Genomic DNA, 13636 nt, shown 5'->3' with positions numbered 1-13636 from the left:
AAACAATACAAAAGAAAAAAAGAAAAAAAAAGAAAATCAGGTTGAAAAGCAATGCAGTGAACATTTTTTACCTTATTATTATTACCATTATTAATAAATTATTTTAACCCACATAACACGTCTATCTGGAATAACAGCTGTATTTTGGTGAATATATAATCTCTGTTCATCGATGAGTGCTGGAAGAAAGGCACATGGTCACTTACACATGTTATGGACAACTCAGGAATATATTGAGTTATGATGATATTTGTGGTAAATATAATGTAAGTAGCTCCTCTAAAATGTATGATAAAATAATTAATAATATACCATTGCAGATGATTAAATTACTCAAGGAACAAGTAAAATATTCCACAATATTTCCCAAAATACATGATCTTATGATAGAAAATTTAAACTTTGCTGATACAAAATGTTCTCACAGATTTTTGAGGAATTGTCTATTATAACTTTGTTTTCCAGGACTAGTAAAGAGATCTTATATATTTTGTCTGAAATTAGAAATAATTTTCTTACATTTCCTGTCAAGTCTAAATGTAAAGAGGTGCATTTTAAAATTAGGAATCATATTTATCCTGCAAAGAAATTTTTCAGAGTAAGATTTAATGTTGGGGACTGTAATAGATGCCAATTATGTAAATTGGAGATAGAAACAGATCTGCAGACTGATAAAGAAAGATAAATTAATTACGTTAATGCACGCACATTTACAACTCTTTGAAATAGCGGCAGAGAAAACGAAACCGAAAGTAAACTGGAACCGCTCTGACAGACTCTGCACATGCACAACTACGTCACGCGCACATTGATAAGACTGCCCTTACAAACAAAGAAGGAATTTAGTACAGTAAATGTGAGTGGGAACTATTAATTATGTGTTTGTTGGAATGGGACGCTTATCTGTGTTGCGTGCTGTGCTTTTGGGGAGTGAGTGAGTGGCCCTGTCCCAAACGAACACTTCATGTGTCCTCGCGGTCTTACACGCGTGCGCGTGTCCGTTAAGTCCACGAGACCGTAGAGTGTCCCATTTGTCATTTTAGGGATCAGAAGGTGCTCGCGAGCGTCCCCTAGCGGCCGTTATGCGCCTCGATCCGCACTTCTGACCCGCACCGGCGCGAGCTCAAACACACTTTACCCGACAGACAAAGATAAACGTTATTAACGTGGCTATTATTCTGGATGCTCGAACATGTTGAAATTGCAGCTTTACTTTTCGAAAAACGACTTAATCTTGCAGCAGTTGTGTATCACGACTACTGGCTGAGACCACAAGCGAGCTGTTCAGTTATAAAGGTTTTACTGACACCAATAACGATTTTATGACAACTGATCTTTTGTCTAAATGACCATCTTTGTGGATGTGGTTGTAGTTATTATCTGGCTAATAACAAGAAGCTTTGAGTGAGATCTAGTAGTTACAGTTTAGCTGCTACACAGCAATTTTACATCAGTGTTAGAGACAGAACTGCTCTTTCTTTTCAATAGAACTGAAGTTACACATGATTTCCAATCGGTTTGGTTTGTTAAAATCATCTTACATTATGATACAGGACATTTCTGGCTTTATAGGAGAAGATGCCAGACTTTTGTGCAGTCTACAGATGCTCCAATCGCCGTCGTCTCAAAACGAGAGCCGGTGGATCACCTTTCACCTGTAAGATATGACAATATTAGGATTATATTTGGGATAATTGTTAGTTACTCAGTGGATGTGTGTACAATACAGGTCCTGTTACACAGGAACAGCGGGGATATGATATAATAGTATTACAAGATTGCTGTTGACCCAAAGCTTTTCACAAGTTTGTTTCCACAATCACAGAATGTTTCTTTTCTTCAGGAGTGAGGACTTTGACAGAACGGGGCACAATGTCCGGCTTAAAGATGGTGCTGTGCCAAACATTTTTAACTTTCCAGCTCATCTTCAGAGGGTCTGTGTATCACTGACCAACAATAATTCAAGGTGTATAATATTGATATATCGATATGTGATTAAATGTCACTTTAGTTTTAGTTTCTGAAAGTTATATAATGTGTTGTTTATTACAGAACATTAAAGACACTCCAAACATCTTGACTTTATTTTAGCTGGTAGCAACAAGAAGCACAAGCACCTCTAGAAGAGCGGAAGACAACCTGCCAATGGACTTGCATCCCTGTTTTCTCGTGTCCTGTTTTGTCAGGATCATCACAGTAATACAGTATTTGCTTTTGAAGGTTCCTCTGTGTCCTGGGCTTCATCACAAACACTGACACGTTGATGTGGACGGTTCCTGTGCTGATTGAAGGACAGTGATATGTCCGGACCTACAGGTTCAACCAGGACCACTCAGAGCTTCTCTTCAGCTCCATTAGAGCATCCGCTAGGGTTCATCATTTATATTTACCAGACACTGAGGGACACAAAGTGGCAGCAAATGCTTGTATTGATTTCAGTTTGTCGCTCCATAAGTTTTTATGTTATATAGACATACACAGTACCTGAAAGTGTCACAAACCATTTTAAGTATTTAGAAAAATGTCTGTGTTAGACTGAATCTGTTCAGAATTTGTCACCACTGGTACAGTCTGAATTGTGTGATAATGTCATTCAACTTAACTTATGTAGAAAGATCATTCAGAGGTGGCTAGTTCTAGTTGGTCTTTTTTTAAAAGCATAAAACATTTTAAAGCATGGATTAAATATCTGTGTACTATACTCGTATATCTTTTTTTTTTTTTTAAGGTGGCTGGAATAACAACCCTAATGCCGTCCAGTTGAAGCACATCTTTAGGAAGCTGATGTTAAACAGAGGCAATGTGACGGCACAGGATGAGTCCCTACCAGCTGTCCTCAACACCTCTTCAAGCCTGTCAGCTGTAGATATGAGGAAAAGATCTTCCATCCCTGTTTGCTGACATTCCTGCCCTAGTACATGACCACATTTACCTTCCCGTCTGCTTCGACGGTCTTGTGGACAACGCTCTCTTGTACATTTCAGGTAAAGACTGACTAAAAGTCGATCATCGTGGTGACAGACACTGAATCTGCCATCAAGGACCAGAGCTATAGTCATAATGCAGTGTCATAAGTACATCTCTGACGTTTATAACAAACCAAACAGTTTGAAAATTGGTAGAAAATTGAGCAAGTTATGATTATTTAAAAAGTACATGCACCATTAAAACACAATGTTAGAGCAAACAAACTCATGGTTTGTGTAACAGTTAAGTGTTAAGAAGTTAGCTCAATGTTTCTCTTATCAAGTGTCCAGTGTGTTTCAGATATAATCAGTTCTTTAACTCAAATTGTATACAATTATAGAATTTATGTAATTAGGTTCATTGTGTTATGGACTAATTTTGAATATATGTTTTGTTAATTATCAGTGCTATAGTCTCTTTCACTTTATTCTGTAATGCATTATTGGATTATGCACTGATTTCACATTTCTATAGTGTTGTTCCCATACAGAAGTCACAGAGAGTTAAATATATTTTTAATAAATAGATTTCGATATATTTAAATATCTTAAAATCAAATAGAATCAAATATATTATATATTTATAAATATATATATATTTTTTGAAATATATATATAAAATATATTTAAATATTTCATTTTGGCTGCTTTTTTAATTATATTAAACATATGTAAATATATTTGTATCGGAAATATTTACATATATTTATATCCTTTATATTTAAATACATTAAGATATTAGACTATGTAAAAATATTAATTTGCAATATATGTCCATATAATAATTTCTAATATTTGTTAACATATTACATTTCTGTACATGTAAATATATAAGATTTCTATAAATCCAAATATATTGAAAAAAAATAAAATATTCAATTAAATAAACGTAAACATGTTTCATAGAATATATTCTCGTTTACTCAAACTTTGTCAATAAATTAAATCTCCACACATGAAAATGTTTTCAATATCAAGATTATAATTTGCCCCTTCTTAATAAATATAATACAAACAAAATTTGGACCCTGAAAAACTGGGAAACCCTTCAGACAATGTAACTTAAAAACAGTGACAATATAAATTGACTTATTAAAAAGAGTACATTTATCAAAACTAGTTCAGCATGAACCAACAAAATTATGAATGCTTATGATATTTCTGGCACTCAAATGAAAGATTATCCTTCTGTAAGCATCCAGGGTCAAAACATTATGCACAAATATGCAAGTCTTAGTAGGCATTAGAGGTCTGGACAGTCTTTAAACCGAAGCCTGAACCCGGTCCATACCTGAGATCATCTGATACATTTAGAGCCCAAACCCGACCCGAACCCTCTACAAGCAATGAGTAATGAGGAGTTACTTCAAAAACTGTGATTTTACCCACTCATTGCAGAGAAATATGACTTTACGAGTCAGTAGCCTGTCGAAGCTGTTTTACTTATAAAAGTGTCCGTGCTCTGTGATGTCTGGTTTCTGTGTCCAATGGTTGTGTGTCTGCGTGTCTATGAAACCAGCGTAGTCTACTGCATGTAGTTTTAGTTTAACTACAACCCAAGCCCGACCTGAACCTGAAGCTATTCATTGAATATTAACCTACACCCGACCCGAAAGCATTTGGGAACCCGTCACATTGTAATGCATCAGAACTAACAGTAGCACTTTTAGAACCAAATGGATTGAATGAATGGAAATAAATTGTAAACCATCAGAACTGTGTTGTTGTAACTGTTCTGTATCTTTGTAGAGTCAGGTATTCTTACTCTGCTTAGGCCAGATATAGCAGTTATGATCGACAGAGGCTTCCTTGTGCATGACTGTGTGTCCTGTAAAGTGTACAGACCTGTATTTCTCGCTGGGAGACCTCAGATGCCAAAGCAGGAGTTCAGGGAGACCCAAGCTGTTGCACATCTGAGCGTTTTACACATTGAGCGTCTGATTCATAGACTGAAGGAGTGTAAATTATTTGATAAGAATATTTAGAATATTTTAAATCTATTAAAACTAAAACTAATCTGTTTAACTTTTTTATAATTATTGTTTTTGTTTATAAATAATTCATATGTTTTTACAAGTTCTCATGAGTGTTGAAATTTCATTTTCCTGCTGATGAACCTTTACATCATGCATATGACAAATAAACATGATTGAATCGTTCCCCGTACAGTATATACATCTAAGTACTAATGAAATATAAATTCAGAACACCACACACACAAACAAATAACATTTACAGAAAAATGACCTTTAATAGGTTAACCACATATCCTGTACATTTGTGGAAACAGTTCAAAATAAAACATTAGCCAAAAGATATGTACAAATTGATGGAAACTGATTGCATGGAATGAAATCACTATGAATCACTGAATGTTTCAAGCCAAAAGTGTTGGAAGAGAAAAGTAAAAGTAATCAACCTTTCCCTTGATTGTTGTAATGACTCCCTCATCTCTGTATATTCATGTACAGATATATGAACATTACAGTTACCTGAATCTAGAAGAAGTAACTTGTGTCATTCTCAACGCATGCCATTCATTCATTGTGCTTTGTTGTCTTGTACCAATCTCACTTTGGTGTGCCATGACCTGTGTTGTTGCTAGAGAAGCCATGCGCAGCTGCTGATGGTGGGTCAACACAAAACAGCACTCTGAGGGACCCAGAGGATAGCCATCAGGGGGCAAGGATGCTCGTGGTGCTGTGGTGGTATGTGGACAGGTCTTTGGTGGGCTCCAGGCTGGAAGCTGATAGGAGAGTACACTCCCTTCTTGTACTTCTCCAGAAGCACTGTCTGTCAAAGGCACATCCCCTGAAATCCCTATGATGGTTATTAAAGAGCCGTTTCTCTTGACATGCCTTCATAAATATCACTCAGCCGCAGAACTGACAGAACTGACCTGTCTGGAAGGCCACAGGTCAAGATACAGGTTGCTCCTGAAAACATACATATAACAACATACACAGTGTTCATTAAAGGTTCTTGTAACAATCTTGCAGATAACAATAATCACAAACCATCTTGAAAAAAGTACTTTTCAAAACAGTATTAATTAAAACCACTTCTCATTCCTACACCTTGCCTGATGCCTTCTGCCAATCTTCTTTCCTTCGGCCTAGCGCACAAAACCACCATTTCATTTGTCGGACCGGGCTCAAAGCCCTGTAAACAAATATTGCATAAGAACTTATTAACTTTGTGATATGTTTCGTTTATTTAGCTCAATGATTACATATTCTCATAAAAAGGAATGCTGCACTCTCTGTATTATTATTGTAAGTTGATGTGAGAAATGAGGATAAGAAATAACAAACATCACAAAGAAGATGTAGGTTAATATAATGTGTATATTAACAGTGTATTGATCGCTGCTCAGACCCAGTGCAGCTGTGAGTAGAGGACATCTGTTGGCTGTAATGTGCTGTTTTAGTAGAGCAATGCTGCAGAGCAAGCCCTGCACACATAAGCACTGATTGGCCAACAGCTCAAACGTGTTTGAGAACAACCTGGAAACAAAATTGACATCAACTGAAGTTATCTCCTGTGTTTGAGGATTCAGGCAACCATAGTCACTGGTATTACTGGATTAAATAATCATTAGTTAAATGATGTTGGTTTACACTATAGCTAGTGTTTGAACCTTCCTTGGGCTAAGTGTTGGCAACTTGATTAATTCCACTCTCTGGGAATTTTAATAGACCTATGTAGCAGAGCTTTGTAATAAACTGCTGTGCAAATACTTGTTAGAAAAACACAGAGTGGTCCAGAGTTTTACAGTTCGGACAGTAACTGTAGCTGTGAGGCTGTGTCCAAACAGTAATCTGACTCTTACAGTCACTGTCTCAGGCTCCAGACTAACATTTGAAGGTAGTGGCACCAGCACCATGAAGTTATATATATATATATATAGTTGTCCTTTAATATTTGTGGTTTTCTATCTCAGCGCTGTTTGATCTGTTTGTAACAGAGAATTATGTGCAGAATTTGATTTCTTCTCACTGGATCTTGAAGCACTGTTACAGTGTCCTGAGATCAACACTGGTTCCAGAGTAAAACTGTTCTGAGCTTCGAACAGTTTGATTGTGCTGCGCTGTGCTTAATCAGTGGTCTGAGATGATAAACTATTTCTACACGCTTTTTGTTTGCCATTTGATGTTTCTCACATTCAACAGAAATGGAATTGGGCAACGCGGTGGTCACACCAGTGCGACCGCCAACAAAATGTTGTCAAAATGACAGAAAAATGTTTGCAGTCTGGAGCCATATCTGTATTTTAAAAAATTCCAAGAGAGTAAATACTATAAACCTTATTACTCTGAAGCTGACTTTGCATCTTACCCGGGGAGTTGCTAGGTTGGTTTGGATAGTTGCTAGAGTGTTGCTATGTAGATAGATAGATATAGCTTAATTTACGCTTACAGTCTTATGTACAATTCTACAAATGTTACCCTGCGCATGCAATCTTTATAACTTCATTTTGCCTTCATAGAAATGTATATTTTCACTTAAGTTGAAATCTCAGATGTTTCTCCTGAAAAGACATAAACAGACATATAATCATCTCAGGTGTGTCTCCTTTAGAGTTTCAGAAGAAATCAACAATATCTGCTCATTTTTGTCAATACACAAACATCTACAATCAAAAGTCTCATTACCTCAACATTGAGTTATGTTTCTCATCTAATAAGTATATTTAAACTCTTATTTACATGAGCTTGAAGCTATGAGTGAACATATCCAAAACAACCCAGAGAAATGTCTTGTTTGTTATTACTGTAATCGATGATTTCTGCAAACTACTGTAAAGACTAGACCGAGTACAGTTAGAACACCATTTGCTTGTTACATTAGTTAATTACTATTTAACTCACTATTACTATTTCTAAATTATAATGAGTATTAATGAATTTACTTTTATTCAGTTACTAATTGTGATGTCAGATGCAGTTGTGGCCTCCATCAGTTTAACCCAAATGTTTCGGTCTTGAGCTGATACAGTGTGTTTCGTCTGTACTCATGACCACCTCACACATCTCTGAACTGCACAATAACATTTACTGCACCATGCTTTTCTCAATTTTTAGATCAGAATTGAAAAATCACAAAAATCTAAGTTCAGTTTTATGTTCATAAATGGAAAAGAAGCTATTCTGTGTTAAATTGAGAGGGTGAAGTGAAATTATTACCCTTAAAAATAGACTCTGTTCAAAAGACTATCCTCATATTTTACAGCCGTACATCCTTTAAAAATTCCTCCATACCACATTCAACCTTCAAATCTCAGAGAGCCTCCTAATTCAGCTCAGAACATGAAAAAATGAATTATTTTAAATTTTGGAAAAACACATTTTGGACATGATCAGGTTGAGCACACATTTATATTATTGAGGAACACATGTCCTTCTGTAACACTCCTTCAAATGTGAAGCATATCTGTGTGTTGCTAAGGTTTCACTGACAAGATTATTTTTTTATTAATATTATTATTTTGTTTTGATTTTGAGAATGGAAACAAAGAAAACAGAAGCATTTGAACCAGGTTGAATATCTGAATATCTGAGGTAAGACAACAAAACCTTTCAAATAAACTATAATCTTTTTGAAAAGCTATGCAAATAAAACCTACATAATGTCATAATTGTGTGTTACAATATGAATAAATAACGATGGGCCAAGAAATTGTAGAAAAATTAAGCACACACACACACACAATGTTAATGTGGCCATAATATTAAAATAGTTAACCGGTCCAGAGTTAATTATTCTGCGTATACCATAGTTACTACACCTAAAGACCTTTCTCAGATGTTTTATTTCAAAATCTTTGTAAAGAGTTTAGTCTGCTGGTCACCAGATCCCTTGTGTTTTGATTATTTTCACCAACAGAGGGCGCTGTGAGCTACACTGATTGCTTGGTAATGTGCTGCTACTTCATTCCTGAAGAACTGAACCTGGACGACAGCAGGATGATATTATCATCAATCCTCAAAAGAGACAGCTTTGTCCCTATCAAGGTAGTATACTGAATTCAAATAGTACTGTTTGTGTGTACTTTATAACTGCCTTTATATCTCTAACTTTATAACTATAATTTGACTCCTGTTGTTTTAACAGAGACTGAAATTGATGGAAACACTTTAATGAACCTAACTGAGACCACAAAAGCTTAAATATTCCCAAAAATCTTGTCTGTTTTCTATTATTAAAAATTTATTAACTCGCACTTGCTTCCTCCCACTCATTTGACGAATCATTACAGAGGGTAAAAATGTTTTTCTCTATTTTCAGGTGTGCAACAGGCGAACACAACACGGTGTCTTCAGCCCTTGTTACCAAACACCAGTTCTTGAGAGGAAAAATTATTTAAAAAAAGAAAGATCACCTTTGATTAATGTTGAAGCAATATATTACATTAGTTGCAGGTTAAGCAAAGTAAGAAAACAGATAATTTGACCAGGAGTCCATCAAAAATAAAGTGACACTTTCTATTATCCTGAAAGCTGTTTAATTTTTATGTTTGTTTATTTGTTATTTATTTGTTTTGCAGATGGAGGATCTATCTGGCTAAGACGTGTATCAGAAGAGGACAAGGTCAGTTTGGGTAAGAGTCACACACAGAGTCTGGCGGCACAAACAGTGATCGGCGAGCGTCAGAGAAGAGCAGCTGGGGAGATACTGTTACTGAGCTGGATGTAGAAAAACAAATCTGTGTTGATTAGGCACACGAAGGTAATAAATCACTGATTTGCATGAAAAGAAAAGCTAAGAATCTCAATGATCAGTAACATAGTATACCATATTCAGTTTAACAAATCTTAAATTAAAGGTCTCAATGGTTCCTGCTGTTTCCACTTCCACTTCATCAGTGAGGTGAGTGTATTAGTATCCGTAATATCTAAATCTAGAATTTGTTATTTTTTAACCCCTTCTCTTGGTTATGATTTCTTCTAGACATTGTTTCAAACTTGTATGACTTTCTTTTGTTCTGTGAAAGAAATTATTTTCAAGAATGTCACTGAAAATCGCTGAAATGTTGTTTCGGAGCCCAGTGATTTTCATCATATGGACATTCTTTAATAATGATGAAGTTCGGATCATTTTACGACTCGTTCAGCAAAATGAACGAATCTTTTTCGAGTCATTTAGATTATTTCATTCATTTAAGCAAAATCTAATTAAAATATTACGCGTTACTTCCCGAACACATCTAGTTCTTACACAAACGTTGATCAAAATGTCAAGTCTGCCTAGGAAAAGCAATTATTATACCAGCAAACTCAAAATTGGACTAAAAATGAACAAACTAGGCTATAAATAGTTTTTTATTGTAGGCTTGGATAATTATATTATTATATAGCCTAGTTTGTATTTACCGATAGACAGTCAAAAAGACAAATTAATCAATATTTTATTTATAACAGGGTTTTATTTATTTATAAAATAATAACACACCACAGATCCTGAAGAAACAGTAACAAAAACACAGTGACAGAAATGTCAGAAATAGCGTATGGGTCTGTCACGTGATTAAGGAACGACTCGACCCGAAAGACTCATGAGATGAACTAATCAATTCTCTTTCCGGCTCAGACTGCAATGGTTTAGCGTATGGGGCTGTCACGTGATTAAGGAACGAGTCAAAAACCCGATAGACCCGAACTATGAACTAATCAATTCTCTTTCCGGCTCAAGACTGCATTGACTGACACAGGTGAATCACTACTAGCGGAACAGAACCTATTGAACATTGCGAATGCGCGACTGAACGAATCACTCCCCGAGACGACTCGTTCTTCCAGAGTCACATTAAACAATTGTTCAAAATGAACAAATCGTTCTAGAATGACACATCACTATTCTTTAACATTCTTAAATTCTTCATTTTTGTGATCTTTTGTGATATTTTTTGAGATTTGGAAAAAAAGATTCGATAAGGAGAGCTCTGGCTTGGTGTGGACGTAGCCTAAATGATGACAAAATATCCCTTTAATGGGGTCATATACTTTTGATTACAATTTGTTATATTTATAATTTAATTTTTCCCACTGATGTCATCTTATAATATTAGTAAGGGATTCTTGCAACCAAATGCTCATAATTTAGTTTTTTTCATGACCACTTGCCACCCACCCTATTAGCTTTATTATATTACAGTTTTTTACAGACGCTAGGACACATTTCTCAATACTTAGGTAACTTTTGCAAAACTCTTCACACAGTTCTCCGAACAAACTTTCAGCTTGACAAAGCAGTTAATTTCACATTCAAAATGCACTACAACTACCAAAACACTTTCTTCAGGTCTCAAATCAACTCATACTTCCAGAACACTTGCAAAGGTCCACAGCCGACAAACACACTTTGTCATCCACAAAACAATGACCTAAAAAACACTAACAACATGAAGCATTATACAGTGTTTTCTTGTGTGAAACAAGGACACATCTCTGTTTATAATTCACTGCAATATATGTTACTGGAATGAATCAGACATGATGCAGCATTTGTCAATATTTTATGTCGTTTGTTTTCTTTTATTTTTTTGCACTGACTAATTCCAAAATACAAGAATTTGTATCCACACCATCCACTGATACAGATACAATAGTAATGCTAATCTACTCGGTCTTCTCCATTTGGCCACAGGTTCTCATCCACATCATATCTTATGTCATCTAGGGCAATACACCTAGGCAAGAATCTTCTGGCATGCCTGATCCATCCCTGGCAATCTTCTGCTGATATGTCCAGGCATCAGCATTCATTGCATCCAGGAGGGACATTTGATCATGTGGATGGTCATTTTTATAATTGTTTTTATAGCATGTCATTTTAAAATATATAAAATATATTTCATTCAAATATTACTGTAGAAATGTAGCAAATTGCTGTCTTATTCAGTTTTGTATTATGTTATTGTTATTGTTTGAACATAAGTTGTTTGAAAACAGTATGTAAGCATGTGCAAATTGGCCGGTACATACAAAGAGTTTTGGCAGTTGTTGTGTCTGAGTGAGAAAAGAATTCATGAAATTTGAGAGATGTAGTCATTGAGTGCATTTTGTGCCAAAGCAATGATAATTGATCCTCAGTTTAGCCCACATAGACTTCTGTTGTGCTCACTGTGTGAAGAGTTTTGAAAAAGAGACCTAAGTATTGAGAAATGTGTCCTAGCGTCTGTAAAAAAAACTGTAATAATTTAGTTTACACTGCCTTATCTTTTAAGTCTTTATAGTTCAAGTCAGTTCCGTGTTTCAAGAGAGAGATGGTGATGCTTGATTTATACCTTGTCATCCTTTTTTTTGTATACATGCTAGATTTTTTACAAATGATTTTGTATGCTAAAACGTGTGCGTTATTTGAAGAATGGTTTGACATCGTAAGCGTTTTTCCGCTCTGTGCGGAGTTTAAAGACGCTCCCTTAAGAATTACAGCTGCGTGGAGTCTCGAATAAAAGTGAAAGCAAATGTTTAGCGTTGATGTTTCTCCGTTAAAACAGTTAGAATCGATTCTATACGGAATATCAAAGTGTTTCATAGGAACTAAGCCATGATTTTCGTGTAGCTGCTTCAAAGAAACCACTTTTTGTACCTGGCTGTAAACAAATGTTTTTCTGCTGTAAAGTTGTGTATTTTAACATGGGAGGTCTATGGGTCTGAGCGGCCAGTCGATTAATTACAGTTAAAGTGAGTGAAAGTGTTTCAAGATACTGACGGGGAGGTTCCCGCTTGATTTATACTCTGTTTTTTTCGCATAACAATGCAAGATTTAATTATTGGTTTTTTTAATGATTTTGTTTGCTAAAACGTGTACGCTATATTGTTTTGACATCACAAGCGTTTTCTCGCTGTGTGTGGAGTTTAAAGACGCTCCCTTCAGAGTCTCGGCGCCATCATTTTTTTTCAGTGTCTCGAATAAAACTGAGTTTATGTTTCACCATTTAAACAGCCAGAAACGATTCTGTACGGAATATCAAAGTGTTTCGTCGGAACTAAATCATGATTTTCGTGTAGCTGCTTCATAGAAAGTCGTGGATTTTGTGAATGTGTGTAAATAAGGTGAGTGCTGAGTGCTTTACAGTGACTTCCGCTTTCAGATTTACTCAGAAGGACGTTTAGTTTTATATGTTCTATTTGTTTATTTTATGTTTAATATTTTCTTTTTCGAGCAGATGAAGGTGTTTTGATTGGTGTTTGGTGTTGTGTGTGGTTTATTTTATCATTTGTTAACACACAACTAACATTGTGTATCTGAACATGTGTATCTCATGATCTGTTTCTCTCAGGATCCGTTCAGCTGAATTATTGAGTTTGTTTGTCATTTCTATTCAGAGTCAGTGCTGGAGATCAGATTCTGTTTCATCATGGAGGACACACAAACATCCACAGATCAAGAGTTTTCTCCAGGATGCAGGTACTTTGAAGAAACACTGTATTAAATCACCTTCAGTGATGGGAGTTTTTGTGTCTGGAGACAAACAATATTGTGACAATATATTGTTTATGTGTGTTTTTCAAGTCATCTACAGACTATAAAGTATATGAATGATAAAGTGCTAATTGACAGCATTTCTTATTACAGTACAGAAGCTATAAAATATATTTTCTGCTCTATTCTGTGATAAAAATGGGAAAAGTGTTTGTAGTAACTTTATCGAATTATAGAATACA

General features: G+C 35.4%; 1 protein-coding gene and 1 long non-coding RNA gene across 4 annotated transcripts in view; both read left to right on the top strand.

The window, feature by feature from the left end:
• LOC132095604 (uncharacterized) overlaps positions 1 to 3194 on the top strand; it is a 9001-nt gene extending 5807 nt beyond the window's left edge. The window contains exons 3-4 of one of the 2 annotated variants that reach the window (XR_009422463.1): positions 1844 to 1966; positions 2729 to 3194. This is a non-coding gene — a long non-coding RNA (uncharacterized LOC132095604). The remainder of the gene's footprint in view (positions 1 to 1843; positions 1967 to 2728) is intronic. The other variant, XR_009422464.1, reaches the window with a different exon arrangement.
• The window catches only part of LOC132095595 (NACHT, LRR and PYD domains-containing protein 12-like), a 594505-nt gene that overhangs the window by 565020 nt on the left and 15849 nt on the right, over positions 1 to 13636 (top strand). The window contains exon 2 of one of the 2 annotated variants that reach the window (XM_059500737.1): positions 13298 to 13379. The exons of the other annotated variant lie outside the window; for it this stretch is intronic. Within the exon in view, the coding sequence (XP_059356720.1) occupies positions 13330 to 13379 (50 nt within the window). The 5' untranslated portion in view covers positions 13298 to 13329. The remainder of the gene's footprint in view (positions 1 to 13297; positions 13380 to 13636) is intronic. 2 annotated transcript variants of the gene reach the window in all.

Source organism: Carassius carassius, chromosome 19 (assembly GCF_963082965.1).
Source record: "Carassius carassius chromosome 19, fCarCar2.1, whole genome shotgun sequence".
Classification (NCBI taxonomy): Eukaryota; Metazoa; Chordata; class Actinopteri; order Cypriniformes; family Cyprinidae; genus Carassius; species Carassius carassius.
The sequence above is the reverse complement of the archived record's forward strand: the minus strand, read 5'-3'. Positions and strand labels throughout refer to the sequence as shown.